The sequence below is a fragment of the Pteronotus mesoamericanus genome, unplaced genomic scaffold (genome assembly GCF_021234165.1).
Source record: "Pteronotus mesoamericanus isolate MK-2021 breed Mesoamerican mustached bat unplaced genomic scaffold, CSHL_Meso_final scaffold_125, whole genome shotgun sequence".
NCBI lineage: Eukaryota > Metazoa > Chordata > Mammalia > Chiroptera > Mormoopidae > Pteronotus > Pteronotus mesoamericanus.
Window position 1 is genome coordinate 8,011,094 of NW_026555304.1, and position 20,428 is coordinate 8,031,521.

A 20,428-nucleotide genomic window follows, 5' to 3' on the forward strand; every position below is an offset into this window, starting at 1 on the left:
GTAACTGTAGTATAATGTACTGTCTGAAACAAATTAGCAGACATTTTCTATATATCGTAATTGTTCAGACTGCAATATCATAGGGAATACTGTAACTAGCTATTAATTAAATAAGGCACATGAGATACTGCTGGTTTGCATAGAGGCCTTTGGATTTCCTGTGTTAAATTACTTTGCTGTTTACAAACAAACCCATGTCTACAGTTAGAAACTGAGATGACCCAGGAGAAAAACAGTACGTTACCCTTAATCTCATCCCCAGAGATAAATATTTTGGGGGTTTTGTTTTATCTTTTTATATCAAGATAAAAGATATTTTTCTTTCCTTTCCTGTGATGACAAAAGAACTAACACAGGCCATGCAACAAAATGCTGTAAACTTCACATGAGCTAGTAGTCTGCCCTAAAAGGCACACGGAATAAAATTCTGGCTTGGAAAAAGAATGCATGATAATTACTTAGTGCAAATAATTAATATAAAGGTTTGGATAATATTTTTTAAACCCTACAAGTTTGAATCACTGATTAGTTTCTTATGTGGTAGATGGACTGATGTCAAGATCAAAAGGAAATAAACTATGCCTCATAAGAAAACTAAGGTGTTTAATTGCACTTGCAATGGATAAAAAAATGTTAAAAACGCCAAAGATTTACTATTAAACAAATATTTAGCTTCGGGAATAATTTCAAGAACAAAAACTGAACCATGCTTATATAAAATGAACAAAGAGTTAACATTTACTATCTAAAGGGAAGATGAACAATAAAACTTGATGCTCAGGCAAAGAATTAACTTGCTGAGGGAAGCACATGTACCAAGATGACAATGGCAAAAACAAAAGCAGCTAGGGGAATAGGTAAGCTTCTTCCCCTGACAACGTGATCCCCAAAGTTCTAACCCTTTAAGTCCAGATCTACTGAAGCTGTATTTATTAAATGCATGGGCTTTTAAAGATAGTTCCAAAAGTATAAGCAAACATTCAAGCAATAGAAGCCTCACGCTGTAATAGTAAGAAAACATTTTAAAGTAAATATTCTGAAGAAAATAACAGTAATTTGGGTGTATCCTAGTCATTATAAAAATAAAATCAATCATTATTATTTATTGACACCTTACACCTTATGGTGTTTAAATTATGCAAAACAACCAATAATGTATGAATTTTTTTAAAAAAAGAGCTACTTATTTCCACAAATGTAGTATAAACCATAAATAAATGTAAAATAAAGCTCATGTTTTGGATGCTTAAAATTTGGCTGAGTACAATTATCATTTATGTAATAACATGAAGTGCAAGATACATTTCACTTAAAGATTCTAAAATGTGTAAGATTTTTCTTAGCTATTATGATCTGATGAAATACACCTAATATTTGAGCAAAGGAGAAACATTCTTACCCATCAAAGTGCAATTAAATAGTGATCAAAATGTGAGAAATAACCATATTAAAAATTATTAGCTTGTAAACTTCTTGGAGAACAATTTTATACATATTTATATCCCCCAAAGTTCCTTGAACTACAGCTTAGAACATGCACTGATCAATTTTTGTATTAGGTGACTGAGTTAACTACAGAGTGCTTGTGCTCTAATAAAAATAAAAATACCAATAATACAAAAGAATAATCAGAAAGCATCCATTGCAGAAATTATTTTTAAAGTATATATATGCAGAAATAGTAAAGAGAACTTACCAACTCTATCAGGGAGGACTTCGAGCGCAGAAACTCTTTCATCTTTATTAAGTTCTAGTCCATAAACACAGTCAAATCCATCATATTTTATAAGATACAATGAAGGGTTTACAGGCACCTGGTCCAGAACGGTTCCTTTCCACTGGGTGACAGGGCCACTCCCCTCCTTCCACCCATGCTGAATCCTGCAGCCTACGATGTTCCGCCGAGGCTGGGACACGGGCTTGCTTGGCCCCACACTGCTCCGGTGTTTTCTGTATTCACACATATACACAAGTAAGCTTATCAGTTCAAAGGTATGCACTACTAATTTCAACACAACTACTGCTAGCTAGCATGTTCTCACTAGACAGCACTGACTGTGCTAGTTAAGGGTGCCACCCAGGCAGTCCCACAGCTATGCAAGTAGGGCCCTTCTCTACCACCGTGTGTGTACAGGGTGGGTTGGCAGGAGGAGCTTCTTGTGCACCTGAACTGTGGACAAGCACAAAAACTCAACTAGTCGGTATCAACTCAAGCCCTAATATTAAGCATCAGTTTTTCAGCTGAGTTTCCTAACAGAATCAACTCACATCTATCCTAGTTAATTAAAGAAAGATACATGTATATAGCTGTTCAGAATATAAATGCATTTTTAGACAAAACGAAATGTGAGCCTATTCAATTTCATCCATTCTAATGCTCACATAATTCTATCCTCCTCCGCTAACTTAAACAGTAAAAATAAACTAGACACTGAACTTTATTTTTTAAATCGGAGTCTAGACTGGCTTATATTCATGCATTCATCATTACTTCTCTAGAAAATATATAATCTGAAACACTTAAATTTGTGACAAACTTAAATATTAAAAACTATGGACCAACACCAAACTACATTCTTTCAGGATTATTAACAATTGAAAAATCTACATACAATGTTTACAAACAATTCACCTGGCTCTTGCTATCAGGAAAAATAATCTTTGTTTCACCTAGATATCCAAAGACATCCACAGGGGTAAAACCTGGCCCGAATACAAGCTGAAGCCTGAGACAATTTAGAGAAGAAAATTCCTCTGTCCCAATTTTATGGGAATAAAGCTCTCATTTGGTATACCATGAATAAAAGTAATGAACAACTGGCATAAACACAGACTAAAAAAATAACAAAAAACCAATTTATTATAGGCTATAGTATTTCAAACTACAATTGTATATATTTTAAATAGACCAGTTGGTAAATTCATTGACTTTTGTGAAACAAGAGAAATAGGTTACACAAAACCATTAGGGCTGCCTCAATGAGGCCTGAAATCTTACCTAAGCAAAATGGGGAATATCATTTGGAAAAACACCCAGAAGGAAAACTCCAAGCAGACTGAAAAAGGCTCACAAGGTTCCATATAGATTGTGAGGAAACCAGGAACCGCCAGGGCTGCCCCAGCCCTCAAGACTCTGCAAAGAGCCAGCAAAACTGCCTTCCAGGAAGGCAGAGCCTGAACTGAGGACGCACTGCTGGGGACAACATCCTAAATGGCAAGGACGGGGCCACAGGACAAAGGAAAGAGGCAGTTCAGAGGCTGAGAGCAAGGCCCAATGGAGACGGAACTCAACAGGTATGACTGAGACTACTCAGAGGCCCTATTTTTAAGTATGCCATAGGAAAATAGACAGCTGAAAGCTGTGCAGAGAGGACAGCTGACCTGGAATATTTTCACCCTCCTCATGTGCAAGAGTACAAAAGAGAACTGTGGTGGGGCCAACACAGGATGATATCGTAACAATGAGAATGATGCACCAACAAGTAATGGAGGTAGACCCACCAGGTAAAGAAAACTCATATAACGTTAGGCAAATAATAGTGGTTATGAAAGAGGGTTACATCAGAAACAAGACAGCTACACAAGACATGAGAAAAATGAGACAGTTCAGGAAGCAAGCAGCATTTGAAAACTATTCAGAAACTGATGATTAAACTAGAGAAACTATGAGAAGAAAAAGACACCATGAGGCACATAAGGAAAAGAGATGATGAAAAGACCAATGGGGTAAAAACAGAAAGAATTAAGAGATGGTGACGGATACAAAATTTCAACCCCTGTATTAACAAAATTACCCGAAACTAAAATCAGAGAAACAGAATACTAAAATAATTCAAGAAAAATTTCCAAAAAGATTTAAATGTACAAACGCACCCCTGGGACAGCTGACTCAGAACTACTGACAATAAGACATTCTAGTAAATAAATGTACTTTAAAGAAAATAACATCTCTTTGGCTTCCAAGTGAAAGAACTATGGGTTGGCCAAAAAATTCATTTCGTTTTTTTCTGTAAGATGGAGCTAGTAGCACTCAGTTGTCTGTAGCTTCATTCAAAACAATTTAGTTAGATTGTATTGTGACAGCTGTCATATCAGTGTGCATTTAAAAAAAATCAAAATTGGTGAATTTTTGTGTAGCCATTTTAATATTGTAGATAGAAGAAAATATGCACCATTTTCAGCATATTATGCTTTATTATTTCAAGAAAGGTAAAAATGCAACTGAAATGCAACAAAAGACTTGTGCAGTGTATGGAGAAGTTACTGTGACTGATCAAATGTGTCCAAAGTGGCTTGCAAAGTTTCTTGCTGGCGATTTCTCATTGGACAACGCTCCACAGTCAGCAGACCAGTTGTAGTTGGTAGCTATCAAATTGAGACATTAATTGAGGACAGTCAATGTTATACTACACAGGAGAGAGCCAACATACCCAAAATATCCAAATCAGTAAAGTTACTGGTGAAAATGAAAAATGTCTCGTATTTTACAGAAAAAACCATACGGACTTTTGGGCCAACCCAATGCATTATGTGGAAGGGAAAGAAAATCAGAATGTGACACAACACTATATGTCACAAGCCAATGTGGTGACAAAGTTAAGGTTCTCAGGAAAGAAAATATAGCCAAAGACTTCATCATCAACCAAGAATTCTACACTGATCTCAAGTAAAAGGCCACAGACAAAGCTGTATAAACATGTAAGAATTTGAGGAACACTGTCCTCATAGATGCTTCCTGGAGAAATTTTAGGACAGGGTTTCAGATAATCAAGGAACACTTGGGAAGGTTTCAGCATAGGGCCAATTGTAAGCCATGAATATATCTAACGGCAGAACAATCATTGGGACATGAGAAATAGAATAGTAACTAGTGTCTGCTCTGACAATAGTTACTACTACTCTGAAAAGGGGGAGGAAAGAACACGTAAAGTAGAAATGGTTCACTATTCCCAGGAACAAACTACCTTACATTTAAGGGAGAGAGAAAGGATAGAGCCAAGAGCTAAATTCAATACTGTTCGTGGGAAGGAACCAACCTTTATCACCAGGAAAATAAATACATAATAGACTGTGCAACGTAAACCATAATGGAGGTAAAAAAGCTTAATAAAGCACTATCAAGTCTGTAACTTGTAAATACTAATAATACTCAGACCTCAAAAGGTGAAATTCAAGATCTTATTCATAATCCCTGGGAATGTGCCACTATATCCAACTGGCCCTCTGTGGAAAATGACTAGTGACAGAGATTGTTTCCTTTAGAACACAGGAATTTTTACTTTTACATTTTCATCAGAGACAATCAATCACCTATCTTTTGATCTTAGAAATCCAAAGTGATTCATGCTAGGTATAGACCAGGCTTTCTTTACAGCAAAGGCAGAAGTTGGTTCCCCAACCTGACTGAGGAAGTTAATTCAGTAATATGCACCATTCTGTAATTCACTACCAAAATTAGACACAATTACAACATCTTCAAAATTAGACACAAATTAACAGTATAATGGTTACTTTTGTGTCAACTTGGTTGAGCTATATTACTCAGGTCATTAACTCTACATTTTTTTTCCTGTGAAGGGATTTCTGTAGAAAAACATGTGAAAGTCAGCAGACTATCTTCTATAATGTAAGTTGGGCCATGTCCCAGTAATTGAAGACTTAAGAAAAAGTGTTCTCTCTGAAAGAAGAGGTAATTCTGCCTTTGAACTCCAGCTACAACATGAGCTCTTCCAGCTACAACATGAGCTCTTCCCTGGGTCTCTAAACACTCCTCGTATATGCCCATATACAGGTGCATACTCACACACACACACCCCACTGGTTCTGTTCTGGAGAACGCTGACTATAACTAGGTAAAGATTCTATCCTAGACTCAGAGACATGAAATTTCTACCACCATGACTCTAAACAAGACCAATATAAACATAGCCAAGTGAGAGCAGAAAAGGGCAACTGGGAAACTCGGATCAGTGGTTTTCCAGTTCAGTTACTCATCCTTTCTACATTCATGAGTGGCATTCTTCTGTAACATGCAGTTGGGCTCTTGAAGATGGAAATGCTTCATGTTCCTTTAATCACATTTCAGAACAAGATGTTTTCTTCCCGCTCACCTTCAGAGGTGGTCATAAGTCTCTCTCTCCTCCCTCTTCTGAGGTTTACAAAAGACTCAAGTGGACTTTATTTCTTTACTTTCTTTAAGGGAATTTTAATTACCTTTGCTGTTAAGTAACATACCTGGGTCTATTCTAACACTGTTTTATGTTTGCAACACTTTCATTTCCTCATTCCTTTCTTCATCTGTAGACTTAGAATAAGTGAGGTTTCTTTGCACCAAATAAAGCTTCTAATGATAGCTATAGCTTTTAATATCTTATAGCAATCACCTCTACTTTCAAAATATCACATTTAAACTTATATTTGTCTAGTAAAATCTCTAATTGAATCAAAACCTACACTTTCCTTTTCCTAGACCAAGGAAGATTAAAAACAAACAAAAATTCTTAGTAAAAAGTAGTAAAATTTTAAAAAACAGCCCCGGCTGGTATGGCTCACTGGACTGAGTGCCAGCCTGTCAACCAAAAGGTCAGTGGTTTGATTCCCAGTCAGGGCACATGCCTGGGTTGTGGGCCGAGTCCCCAGTAGGGGTCGCACGAGAGGCAACCACACATTGATATCTCCCTCTCTCTCTCTCCCTTCCCTTCTCTCTAAAAATAAACAGTCTCCCGGCCAAGATGGAGGCATAGGTAGATATACTTTGCCTCCTCACACAACCAAAAGAAGGACAACAACAAACTTAAAAACAAAAAACAACCAGAACTGCCATAAAACCTAACTGTATGGAAGTCTAATAACCAAGGAGCTAAAGAAGAAACATTTATCCAGACCGGTAGGAGGGGCAGAGGACACACAGCAAGGAGGCAGGTGGAGGGTGGTCCCACATTTGCACGTGGGTAAACCATGAGGAACAGCTGGGGAGCAAGACAGATGGCGCAATTCAGGGTTCCAGTGTGGGAAATGAAAGCCTCAAAACCTCTGGAGGTAAAAACCAGTGGGGGTTGAGGCGGCAGGAGAAACTCCCAGCCTCGTAGGACAGTCCGTTGGGGAGACCCACAGGGTCCTAAAAAGTACACAAACTACCCACCCACTTGGGAATCAGCACTAGAAGGGCCCAATTTGCTTGTGGGTAGTGGGGGAAGTGCCTGAAAGCCAGCCAAGAGCCAAGCAAGTAGCACTGCTGCCTCTCGGACCGCCCCCCACCCCCACAATGTCACAAATTCAGGAACCTGGTTTGTCCCACTCTTGAGAATACCTAAGGCTTTGCCCCTTCCAACACAGCAGGTATGTTCAAAGAAATATGCCTGAATGAAAAAAACGATCAAAGCTCCAAAAATAGAACTAAGCAATGGACAGATAGCCAACCTATCAGATGCATAGTTCAAAACACTGGTAATCTGGATGTTCACAGAATTGACTAAGTATGGTTGCAAAATGGAGGAAAAGGTAGAGGTTACGCAAAATGAAATAAAGAAAAATACACAGGGAATCAACAGTAAAGGAAAGGAAACCGGGACTCAAATCAATGACTGGGAGCAGAAAGAAAAGATAAACATTCAACCAGAACAGAATTGATGGAATAAGAATTTAAAAAAATGAGGAGTAACTTAGGAACCTCTGAGACAACTTTAAATGTCCCAATATCCGAATTATAGGGGTGTCAGAAGGAGAAGAGGAGGAGCAAGAAATTGAAAACTTAGTTGAAAAAATAATGAAGGAGAACTTCCCCAGTATGGCAAAGGAAATAGACTTCCAGGAAGTCCAGGAAGGTCAGAGAGTCCCAAAGAAGTTGAACCCAAGGAAGCACACACCACTGCACATCATAATTACATTACCCAGGATTAAAGATAAGGAGAGAAACTTAAAAGCAACAAGAAAAAAGGAGATAGTTACCTACAAAGGAGTTCCCATAAGACTATCAGTTGATTTCTCAACAGAAACCTTGCAGGCAAGGGGCTGGAAAGAAGTATTCAAAGTCATGAAAGGCAAGGACCTACACCCAAGATTACTCTATCCAGCAAAGCTATCATTTAGAATGGAAAGGCAGATAAAGTGCTTCCCAGATAGGGTGAAGTTAAAGGAGTTCATCCTCACCAAGCCTTTATTATATGAAATGTTATAGGGACTTATCTAACAAAAAGAAGAATATCAGAAACTATGAACAGTAAAATGAGAACAAACTCACAACTATCAACATATGAACCTAAACACAAAAACAAAAGCAAACTAAGCAAACAACTAGAACAGGAACAAAATCATAGGAATGGAGATCAGAGGGCTGGGGAGGGGGAAGAATGGGGTAAAAGGTACAGGGAATAAGCAGCATAAATAGTAGGTACAAAACAGGCAGTGGGAGGTTAAGAATAGTATAGGAAATGGAAATACCAAAGAACTTAAATGTATGACCCATGGATGTGAAGTAAGGATGGGGGGAATGCTGGGGGAAGGGGCAGTACAGGATAGAGGAGAATAAAGGGGAGAAAATAAATGGGACAAGTGTAATAGCGTAAACAATAAAATATACATTTTGTAAAAAGGCAAAAATACGTAAATAAATAAAATCTTTAAAAAAAAAGCTATCCATTAACACATAGTAATCTCACCTGGTGTCTTTTACCACATGGCTGAAATTTTTACTTTTGTTTCAAATTGTTATTTTTCATTTTGCTACTATCTTAAATTTCTTTTTATCCTCAACTGAGGTCATTTTTTTTTTTTTTTTCACTGCTTTTAGAGAGAGATGAAGGAAGAGAAACACCAATGCTAGAGAAGCACTGATTGGTTGCCTCCTGTACATGCCTAGACAAGGGTGCAAGCCCACAACCTGGGGAATCAAACCTGCTATCTTTTGGTTACAGAATGACACTTCAACGAACTGAGCCACACAGTCCAGGGCAAGAATTTCTTTATACATTGCCTTATTTGGAAATAAAGAAGGATTTTTGTTGCTCTTTCTTTAATGCTTTCATGTATTTTCTTCTCTCTCTCTTTTTTTTTTGTCTTTCTAGATGTATCCTTCTGGTGAATTAGATTATGAACCCATAAATGCAAACTCTATAAATTCTTGCAAGCATCAAAATGTTATTTTGCCCTCATCCCTAAATAACATAGGTATACAAGTCACATTCCAAATGCTTTTCCCCCTCAGAACTTTTATTGGAAAACTATTTCCATTTTCTCCTATCTCCCAGAGTTACATATAACAGATGCAAATCTGATCGTTTCTTTGGGGGTAACCCATTTTTCTCTTTAACATGCTTTTAGAATTTTCTTTGTTCCTGGATTTTGAAATGTCGCCAGAAGACATTGTGATATGTTTTTTAATGATCCCTCATTAGCATTTGGTCCATCTAAAGAGAGCTGTGCAAAATCATCTTCAATATTTACTATTTTCCTCCTCCATCCCCTTTTGAAACTCTCGTTAGATGAATGAATGCTAGCACCTCCAGATTTATCTAGCTTCTGTGACTCAAATTCCCTCTCATGCTGTTCATCATAAACTCCTCAGTTCAATTTCTTGAATTAGGTAAAATAGATAGGCTTGAAGTTCAGCCTATCTACTGAATAGCTTACATAGTATTTTTAGTTTCTACAAACTGATGGTTTCTTTATCTTGAACAGTTTTTCTTTTTACTGAATATGATGTTGATCCCTGAGGAGAATGTTCATTTCCTTTCTTGATTTCCTCTGTGAACTCTTTGGGGGTCAGCCTTCTGTGCTGGGTCTGGTGCCATCTACATGGTGGTTTTCTTCACGTTTGCTGACTCCTGGTTAGCTCTCCTTTCTATGTATGATTTCTTTCATGCTGCAAGCATGCCTTAGGTATCTGGTGATTCCTGATGTTCATATATTAAAATGCCAAGCCAAGATAAAAAGTGGTATCTGTGGCTATGGTATTATTTCTTCAGACCAAGTCAAGGTCCTGATGTCTAAGCGAGTAAAAGTACAGGTTCTGATGAAGCAGCCATGACCCAGGCAGTTGCAGAGCAGCCTGGAGTGAGCAGAGAGACCTTAAGTCAAGGGAGGTAAGGTGAGCATCTGCTGCTGGATGTGTGCAGTAGGGTTCTGATCTGTAATTGACTGGTGATCGTGAGCAGCCACTGCTGTCTCTGACTAGGACGGTAGGAGTCATATAAAAACATCCACCTTTTGGAGGTCTTCCTTTTCAGCTCAAAGTGGTGGAAAGTTTCCTCGGCTCAGCTTAGTTTTTATATAAATCTGTCCCCATCTGTTTTCTATCTTTTAAAAATTTCTCAGTGTTCTGATCTGCCGGTAAAGTGACTTTTCTATATCAATAATAAAAACTACAAATTTTGAGAAGTTATTTTAATATAAATTATGGGGAGGTACTATTTTCTATCTGCTTATAGAATTGACACAACCCTCTTGGTAAACAATTTGGCACTCTGTTGTCCCAGTGATTCCACATGTAGGAAATTTATCAAAATAATAAAAAAAAAATAATAATAATGGACAAGCACAAAGATGTAGTTACAGTGATGTTCTGAGCAGTGTTCATTAATAGGGGAAACTGGAAGTAAGGATGATGAACAAAGGTCTCACTGATTCAAAAATTAAGACTGTATCTTTATAGTGAAATAACTACATAGCTATCAAAATCACAGAAAAGAATTTAAAGACACTTTAAATACCCACAAATGAAGAAAATGTGACCACTTGAAAAACTTTATACATGTAATATCCATACAGATACGTAGAAAAAAATTAAAATATGCATTAAATTACTAACAGCTATAATTCCTGGATGATGGCATTAGAAATAATTAAGTTGTCTCGTTCTGAGTTTTACTTGCGTTTTCAAAATCTGTCTGCAATGACTTAAGTATTTTACTTGTATAAGCAGATAAAAAACACAATTTTTCAATTTAACTGCTGATAAATTAGTGCAGTGAATGTCCCAATTCCACAATTATATATAAAGCCAGGTTTATACATTTAAATGTTATCAATTCCAAATTTTATCTCTATTGCCTTGTTTTAGTCAAGGGTAATTCTACTTTCAGAACATATTTTCTCACACTAGTTCTAAAGGAAGATCTAATATAGATACCATTCCTGTCCAATTTGTTTAATAAACAACTCAGGCTAAAAAGGCAGAAGCAACAAAGATAATTTTACACCTAATACACACTGAAGGTAAAATGACTTTATTTGAAAGATATGATTTTTTAGCCCTGGCTGGTATAGCTCAGTGGATTGAGTGATAGCCTGTAAACCAAAAGGTTGCTGGTTCGAGTCCCAGTCAGAGTACACGCCTGGGTTGCAGGTCAGGTCCCCTAGTCGGGGTGTGTGAGAGGCAACTGCTCTATGTTTCTCTCACACATCAATGTTTCTCTCCCTGGCTGTCTCCTTCCCCTCCCCTCTTTTTAAAAATAAATAAAATATTTTAAAAATAAAATAAAATGTATTACTTTTTTAAAATCATTACTCAAGCTTTCTAATTGTTGGGCCTTGAATGCCCTGCAACCAAAGTTTCCAAGTATTTAAAAATATTTAAGTTCTTCCAACCAGCATCTACTTGAAGAAAAGGTTTAGAAAGTCCTTAGATAACAATATAGTAAGAATAACTAATAATGGGCAAATTTGATAATTACTGAAGGTAGGTAACAGAGATTCAGGATATTCTATATACTACTCTATTTTTGTACATACTTATAATGTTTCATACTACAAAGTTAAAAATTATACATTAACAAGTTCTTACATGTAATTTTGAATTTCTAATTACTAATTTAGATTTTAATAGCAACAAGAAAAAACTTTAATAACAAGTAAAGCTTACTTTAGTTGAACTAGTGTATATAGAAGCAAATAGTTACTGGAAGAAGGTATGAAAAGGACACAAACACACACTTTGGTCATCTCTAGACTGTGCAATCCAAGAAAAGCCACAAACAAAAATGTGAGATTAAGAATTTAAAAGTAACTTTTAATTTAAAATGGGGGCTCTTTGAACATGGTGATTTTGATTTATGTTCCTCTTGATACATGCATTTTTAACAGCCCTCAATCTCTTGCACTTTTCCTGGGAAGGAGTCACCCACCAGGCAGTTAATAAACAAACAGCAATACTGTACACAAATACCAAGACACTTCATTCAATCAATGTCATCTGAAGATACAGCCAAATACAAACAAAAGGCTGCACTGCATGGCGACCCAAACAATTCAAGGATAAAAGCAGAGAAACCAGAATTAAACGGTGGTCATCACTTTCCTTGTTTCTAATCTCCAGAAGCTACTTCTTGAAACAAATGGTTCAAAGAAAAAAGTAATAGAGAGACTGGAAAGTATATGGTTTTATTAAGGATGAGGTATTATCTGTCTTAATGGCGAGAATAGGTTTACTTATAGTTTCAGTGGGAGTAAGTGATAACCAAGTACACAGCATCTTACCACCTTTCATTGCTACAAGTGTGTACTAATTTCCATACAACTTGACGTAGTTCTCTGATGTGCCTAAGATATCAGCCCTCATGACAGTTTAGGCCAGTGCTTCTCACACTCCGGTATGCATCCCATCACCTGCAGAGATAGTGAAAGGAAAGTCCATGCCACTCCCAGGTGTGGAGAGGGCACTAAAGGCTCTAAAAAGCTCCCTCCAAGTGCCACTGTGCCTACTGACCCAGCACCACACCTTGGGTAGCGCTGATACAGAACAAACCCTAATTTCTATGCACCCATGTTCCCAAAACGGTAAATTGGGAGTGTAGGAGACATTTATGTACTCTGCTCAATACATTAAATAAGCTCTAAAAGTACCATTCTATTTTGTCCTCAAGAAGAGAAAGCCTATGTTAAAAGACCTTTCATCTTTTATCTAGACTCCCTTAACAACTTAATTTAACCACTATTCCTCATGAGTAGTTAAATATCTTATTTTGGTAGCTAATAGTTAAAGGCTCCACATTTGTTAAATTAAATTTTCAATTACTGCAATCTTACCATGAGCTAAAACTATTACACACTCCTTATTATATGAATTAATTACTGTCACTCTCCTTATTCTATTTAGTACTAAGATATAAAAAGTAGTTCCCTTACTCTGTTCCAGTGGATTTCAGAAGAAAGTACTGACTGAATCAAAATAATTGTCTCTTTACAACATGCACATCAGCAAGTGGGGAGAAAAAAAACTTCTGTTTATTGTTTGATAAAAGTTCTACAGCTGATGTCATCATCCCAGCTTCAAGTAACAAAATATCAAAATAGGATGGAGAAAGAAGTTTTTCATCCCAATCATTATAATTTATTTCATTACTTTGTCTACACCATGTATACCCTGAGAATGCCTGAGATATCAAAATGCCCTGAGGGTCTTCCACAGTGCTATTCACTTTCACTGGTGTGAATAACAGAGTTACTGCAAATTGATTAAAAAGTATTAAATGTTTTGGCCAATTTAACATTGTCAACACCATGCTTCATTTACACACCCTCTTAGCAGTCATCTAGTCTTTCTGTTTATGACTGAAATAACACATTTTTCAGATGTGAGACAACAAAACATGCTGTTTGGGAAATATGGTGCAGCAGTGAATATGAGTTCTACAACCAGACTGTCCTGTTTCTGAATCCTAACTCAGTCACTTCTATGTCATCGGACAAGTTACGTAACCTCTATGTGCATGGAGAGTACCATGAAAACCCCAAGAACTATAGCAGGTATATGGGTAGGAAGAAGAACACAAGGACAGTCTCTGTCAGTGAGTAATATCTGTGTCTTATAAAAAGGAATGAAAACATTCCCTGGAAATACATCTAATTAGTGTGTAACAGTAACAGCTCCTGCCCATTTTCTAGATGTAGGTTCAAACAGATCAAAGCCAAGTCATACCATCCAACAAACAGAGAAATCTATCCACTATTCAAATTAGGGAAGGAAAAACCAGATTTACATTTGAAAACTGAAACAAATAACCTCTATAGCTAAATTCACCTTAGACTCCCCCAACTACACTTTTACTTTCAAGATGTACTTTCTATGCAAATGTATTTCCCAAACAACCTCTTGAAAAATGCTTGTCTGCAAGCTTGTCCCCAAAACATAAGGGGCTTGGCCTGCAGGAAGGCACATGTTTGTGTCTATTTACTCTTAAAAAACATAACAACAACAACAAAAAAAACAAGACCCAGCTACGTAACTGGGAGCAGAGGCAATGCTCTGAGCATCTCAGACCTGATTTCCTGAACCATCCTGGCACTCATGGGGATAAACTGTTGTTCTCAGGGTGCTGACTCTGCTGTACTGCCTTCTGTGTGTTCCTAAGCCTGTCTCAAGCAAGCAAAGGAGTGTGCACATGGGATTACTGCTCAGCCCCCCTATGCCAACATGTGCCAGTCAGTCAGATGTGACCACAGGTAGAAAGCCGCAGTGTGGCAGGCAAGGGATGCATGAGGCTCCAGTTCTGCTTTTCCATGAACATTCCATTTGTAGAAAGGAGACTATGCTGAAAGCTGAAAACCCCACAGTTCAAATCCAACACTGATTTTAGCCATGAGAAAACTGATCGCCAGGCTGACAAAGGAACCTGATGAGCCCACCATGGGGCCGGTCTGATTCCCGCTCCAAAGTCAGCTTCTATGTAGGGGACTCTCCATCAGTACCACCCTGCCTCCCCCTCCAAAGACAACTATTAACAGCTATCACTGCTGAAATGGGGAAATTTTTATTTTGGTCTTTTTTTTTTTCTGTTCCACCCATCTTCATATTTGTATTGAGATTAGAAAAAATAGTAAAATACTGTTAGTTTTCCTTTCATTTCAGCTTGTTTCTTTTGCTACAGAGTAACATGTTCAACGCTTCTTCTAGTCACAATGCACCTCCTACTGAAGCACTCGATGGGAGCTTCCTGTATCACAAAACACTCAGGACTGACAATGCTTTTAGCTGGTACACATATGAATTGCAAAATCTTAATAGGCATATGTTAATTCCTTGGGTTTTAGGAGGAAGAGGAAACTAGTATATCAATGCCATGAGTTAACAAACAATACAGCTTAGGATGAGGCACAGGAAATCTCTCTCACACAAAAAATAATAATGGGCCCAAAAACTCAGATCCATGAATGCCTAAAATCCCCTATAGGGAAATATGCAAAAATGGATAAAGTAGAATGTACATTACATTCTCAAAGGCATTTATTTTAAACTAAGTGCAAAATCTATTTGTATGAACTGTTCTAGTCTTGCAAAATTAATGTGTAATTTGCTTTTTATTCCTCACTGTATTTAACTTTTTATCATCACCTTCTATTTGTGCCAAGAAATGGTTTACCACTTACGGTAACAATAGGATGATGAGAGAGGAGATATTATCTCACTGATCAGATCACTGGATATGGCAGAGTCATGACAGTGATGGGAAATAAAACGAAACTGAGAAGAACTTCATCAAACCTCAGGAACATAAGAGAATACTTACCTTCAAATTTTTACTTTCCAGGTCATTTCTTGAACTGAATATCACAGACATTTCCATGACGTATTTGTATTCACTTAAATGGACACAGGTTTGCTTTAATCACCAACAATTACTGAAAGGAACCTTCCACAATAGCCTAGAGGCCTCTCACAGTCTTCAACCACTATGGTGAGTGAACAAGGGCATAAGCCTATCAGTAGGAATAATTTGGAAATAACTGCTGTAATGAGAGGCTCAGGAGGTGCTAGGATCAAGAAATCTATGGTTAGGACTCACACTATCAGAACTGATTTGTTAGAGTGGTTAACATGGTGTAGTAGCAGTCACCAATCCTGGTGGATACTTGTAAAATCTATTCAATATAATAATAGTACAGGAGAATAGTATTACATAAGATCATATCTCAATTTTCTCTTCAGATACAATTATGTTACACTCAAAAAACAATCTGAGGGAGAAAAAAGTGGCTTCTGTAGTCTGGTACTTATAGAATTTAGGATTCACAACACATCTGTCACTAAAAATACATGGCTACTTAATTTTCTTTCAACATGCATATGCTTTCTCTAAATTACAAGCTCTTCATTCATCTGAAATATTATAAAGCAGTGAGTATGTCAGGCAGTGTGCTGGCCAGGCCCTCAAGCATGAATTATGGCTTCTGTCCACAAGGAGCTCCGTGTTCAGTAGTGAATCCAAGACTCAGAGAGTAACCTGCATGCCAAGAGGGGAAGCCCTTCCAAAGAGAAATGGGAGAGGGTCACGATGCACCTGCTACAACGGATACCTCTTGCTTCATTCCCCTCCCATCAAGCTGGAGGGGAATTGTGGACCAGAGGCTTTTAAAGGCTGAATGAAGGATAGACCTAGGCACACAAGTCCAGGCCAAGAACAAGGGAGTGGACAGGGATATGATCCACTCCATATATCCCTGTCCACCCCACGACTCAGCATGTGGTGAAGTTTTGTGAGGTTGGCAGCTGTGAACAAAGACCTTCTCACTTACAGGGGCAGGGCCTCATATGGGTGACCTCACATCCCATGTAATCAAAGGCCGCAACCTTCTATCGAAAAGCAAGTTTCAGAAATGCTTACTTGTGGGACGTCCTTTTCTTCATCATGCTTGCAGACACACCAGCATGGCCTAAAAGAGAAGTGAGTAAAGTCAATGAAAACTGGATTAAAAAAATAATTCAAACTCAAGAAAAAGTTGACTTACGAAAGCTGCGATACAAAGCATGAAATGAACTGTAAACAGCCAATTTGTAAGAAACTCATTTGTTTACTGAACTTTCCAAAAGGAGATATTAGGGGTTCTGGGAAGATAAAATGACCAACGACTTCATCTCCCCGAATTGGCCATAAAACACAAAACAAAAATCATGTGGACAAAAAGTACAACCAAATAAAGGTGACAATCCAAGCCATAAAGTACTAAAAGTCATAGAACTTGTCTTTCTGCCACACAACAACTAAAAATCAGGACAAAAAGATATGAAACACCTACACCCAGACGCTGCAAAGACAAGCCACAGAGGGCTATGGGACCAGGGAGCTGAAAGCCAGGTTGAGTAACGCACTGGCCCAGACTGCGTTCCAAACAACTGTGGATGATGCCATGTGAAACCAAAGAGAACATTGTGGTTTTGCTACGTTGAAAGTAAGACTGAAGCTGAGGGGGGTAAGGTGGCTGTGAGTTGTGGACACAGTAGTGGCAATGAGATCTCAGTGGGGGCTCCAAACATTGTAGAGGGGTGGGAGGCAAGTGTGGAGATAACTTAAGATACTAACCTGCAAAGGCATGAAGATTGTTCCAAGTCATCTAGTCACCTCTCTAAACACATGGGGAAATCAGTGAAAAACAATAAAAGGTGCCCCTAACAAAAGTAGCCCTAACAAAAAAAAGCTGCTTACAGACCCATCCTGGCATTTGCTTCCAGAACAAACTCCAATGTTCAGTAACAGGCATCAACAAAACCCAAATACTCCACAACAAATATGAAAGGTCCAGAGCCCCAACAGAAATTACTAGACATACAAAAGAGTGGGAGACTGTAACCCTATAACCAAGCAGGTTATGACCAAAATAATGTAATTAGAGGGCAAAAAAGTTTAAAGAAATATAATAATTATGCTCAAATATCTTAAAAAACACAAACTCTTAAAATAGAAAAATGGCAGAACAAAAAAAGAAATGACACTGGAGAAAAATACATGATCTGAAATTTTAAAAAAATAATCACAATGTGACCAATAGCTGATTAGACCCCGTGGATAATAAAAAAATCAGTGAACCTGCGATGTTACACTACAAAGTATCCAAAATGGAAGACTACCACCAAAAGAACAAACCAACCAACCAAAAAAAAACTGGGAAAATGAACAGTCTCAGTGACCTGCTGGACACATAACATAAATAAAACTGCAGTCCACAAAAGGGAGACAGAGGGATGAAGTAAAAAAAAACAAATCTGAAAAACATAATGGTGGAAAATTTCCAGATGTGGTAAGTGTATAACCACATAGCCAACAAGGTCAACACAGCCAAAGAAAGATAAAAAATGAGGAAAACTGTGCCAAATCACATCCCAAGCAGGTTTCTGAAAACCACTGACAAAGCATTTTTAAAACAGCCAAAGAATAAAAGACATTAAAAATCAGGAAACACAAAATACTAATTCCAGAGTTGTTGTCACAAACAATATAAGCCAGGAACACAGTACACTATCTTTTAGGTACTACTAACAGAAACAAAGCAACCTGCCTATGAATTCAGAATACCATAAACAGCAAAAATACCTCCCAATCCCAGCATTGATAACAACATATTAAACATATACAGTTGAAATACACCAATTAGGAGACCCTATAAAAGAGATTATTAGTATCAGACAAGTTAACTTCAAGCAATAACAAAAAGGTTATTTCAAAATGATAAAAGGGTCAATTATTCAAGAAGCCATAACAATCATAAATGGGTTTGAACCTAATTACAAACTACTGAATTACATAAAGCAAAAACTGACAAAATTGACAAGAAAAACTGACATACTCATATTTAGAGATTTAAACTCTTTTCTCTCAGCAAAGGATATGGAAGACATGAACATCACAAGTAGTCAACTACAGTTGTTTACATTTATAGAGTACTATTCAATAATGCCAAAACAAACTTTTCCCCCCACGTTCACACAGAACATTAACTCAGATACAACATACGTTATTCATAATGCAAACCCTCAATACACTTAAAACAACCTGAAATCATGAAATACCATACTTTGCTGTGTAGAATGCACAACCATGGCTTTGTGTGCATTATATACAGGATCATTATACCCATGGAATGTAATCATTATACCCATGTACAAGGCACATCCTTATTTTTCCCTAAAAAATTTGGGCAAAAAAAGTGCACATTATACACAGTAAAGTATGTTATATTCTCTGACCACATCAGAATTAAACTAGGAACAAGTTAGATACTTGGAAAGACCTCAGTGTTGAAAATTAAACAATCTTCTAAAAAAAAAATCCATGGTTCAAACAAAAAATTACAATGAAAATTCAGTTATTTTGAATTTTAAAAAATGAAAACACAATCTATCAAATTTGTTCAATACAGCAAAGGCAGTACTTAACATATAGATCAAAATTCACGTTATGTAAACAATAATACAAAGAAAACAAAGGAATTTTTACCGTAAACTCAGAACAGAAGTTCCCTTGGGTGAGGAGGAGGAAGGCTTCTAAGTTCTCTCTCTCCTTGGCCTTAAAGTGACCATTCCGTAAACAAAAATTTCTGCCCTACTGTTACATTTGCAATTTTAAAGTTAACTGAAAAAGGAGATATGGCCAATTGGTCTGCATAAGACTGTCCATTTCAGTTCACAAATAAAGACGGTGAAACATAGCCCTAACGCTGAGAGAGCCAGGTCTATCCACTTTCACCCTGCATGCCCACTTCAAAGAAGTGGGCAGCCCTTGGGTAAAGGTAACATACAGACTGGAGGACAAATCTATCTGAAGCATCCCTGGAACATCTCTAGGTTTCTAGTAAACAAATACCAGGAGATAAGACATGCAAAAAAGCAGATGGGGAAATACAGGATTCTATCAAGTTCTATGGGCATTGTACCAGGCATCAGGATCCCCTCCCTCCCTTTCCATGCTGAATATAAAGGAAAGGGCAGCTGACTTTATTTAGCACTTAGTGCACTCCCAGCATTAACAAATCATCCCTGTCCCTGCATCCTAGGCAAAGCTTATCAGGCCCCACATATCTCCATAAAGTTGACTTTCCCATTTAGAAGAGTACCATGGCAGGAACAATGTTCTACTGATCACTGAAGAAAAGGTAAGCCATTAGTAATTTATCTTTAATTCTTAGGTATGAACAAAGATCAACAGTTACATAAACGTTTCATACAACTAAGAGAAAAAGCAGCACTGCTGTTCACAAAATGGTCCAAGAGCTACAAAGATTAAAGAAAAGAATTGTTATCCTAAAGGAACTTAAGATACTACAGTCATAAATGGGAACAAGAGACTTTGAAAAAGGAAAACAAGAGCTCTCAAAAATGAAAAAGAATAGAGAAAACCTCCTGTTTCCAGTACAGTATGTTAGGAGCTTGGAAGTCATTACTCCATCCTAATAAGCTAAAAAACCAACAACTCTTTTTAAACTGGTCACACACGGGAGGGTCACAGGGCAAACCACTGATCCCAAAACTACAGAAACGGACATGTACATACACAGAATCAGAACTCATCTAGACACCTTAAGGCAAACAGTACTGGGGGAGAAAAACCTGAAAGGTAATTGACCAACAGCTGGAGGCTCAGTGTAGAACTTCAGGGAACCTGGTCATGGGAGAGATCGGGGAGGGTGGAGGGGTTTGGCTCCAAATTTGTATGAGTTTTATCTC

At 37.5% G+C, this 20,428-nt stretch overlaps 1 protein-coding gene across 3 annotated transcripts in view; it reads right to left on the reverse strand.

Moving 5' to 3' along the window:
• Positions 1-20,428, reverse strand: part of SPIN1 (spindlin 1) — a 76,021-nt gene that overhangs the window by 10,950 nt on the left and 44,643 nt on the right. For all 3 annotated transcript variants that reach the window (XM_054588068.1, XM_054588069.1, XM_054588067.1), the window contains 2 exons: positions 16,596-16,644; positions 1,697-1,950 (listed from right to left, as the gene is read on the reverse strand). In XM_054588068.1, coding sequence (XP_054444043.1) covers positions 1,697-1,950; positions 16,596-16,644 — 303 coding nt within the window. The remainder of the gene's footprint in view (positions 1-1,696; positions 1,951-16,595; positions 16,645-20,428) is intronic.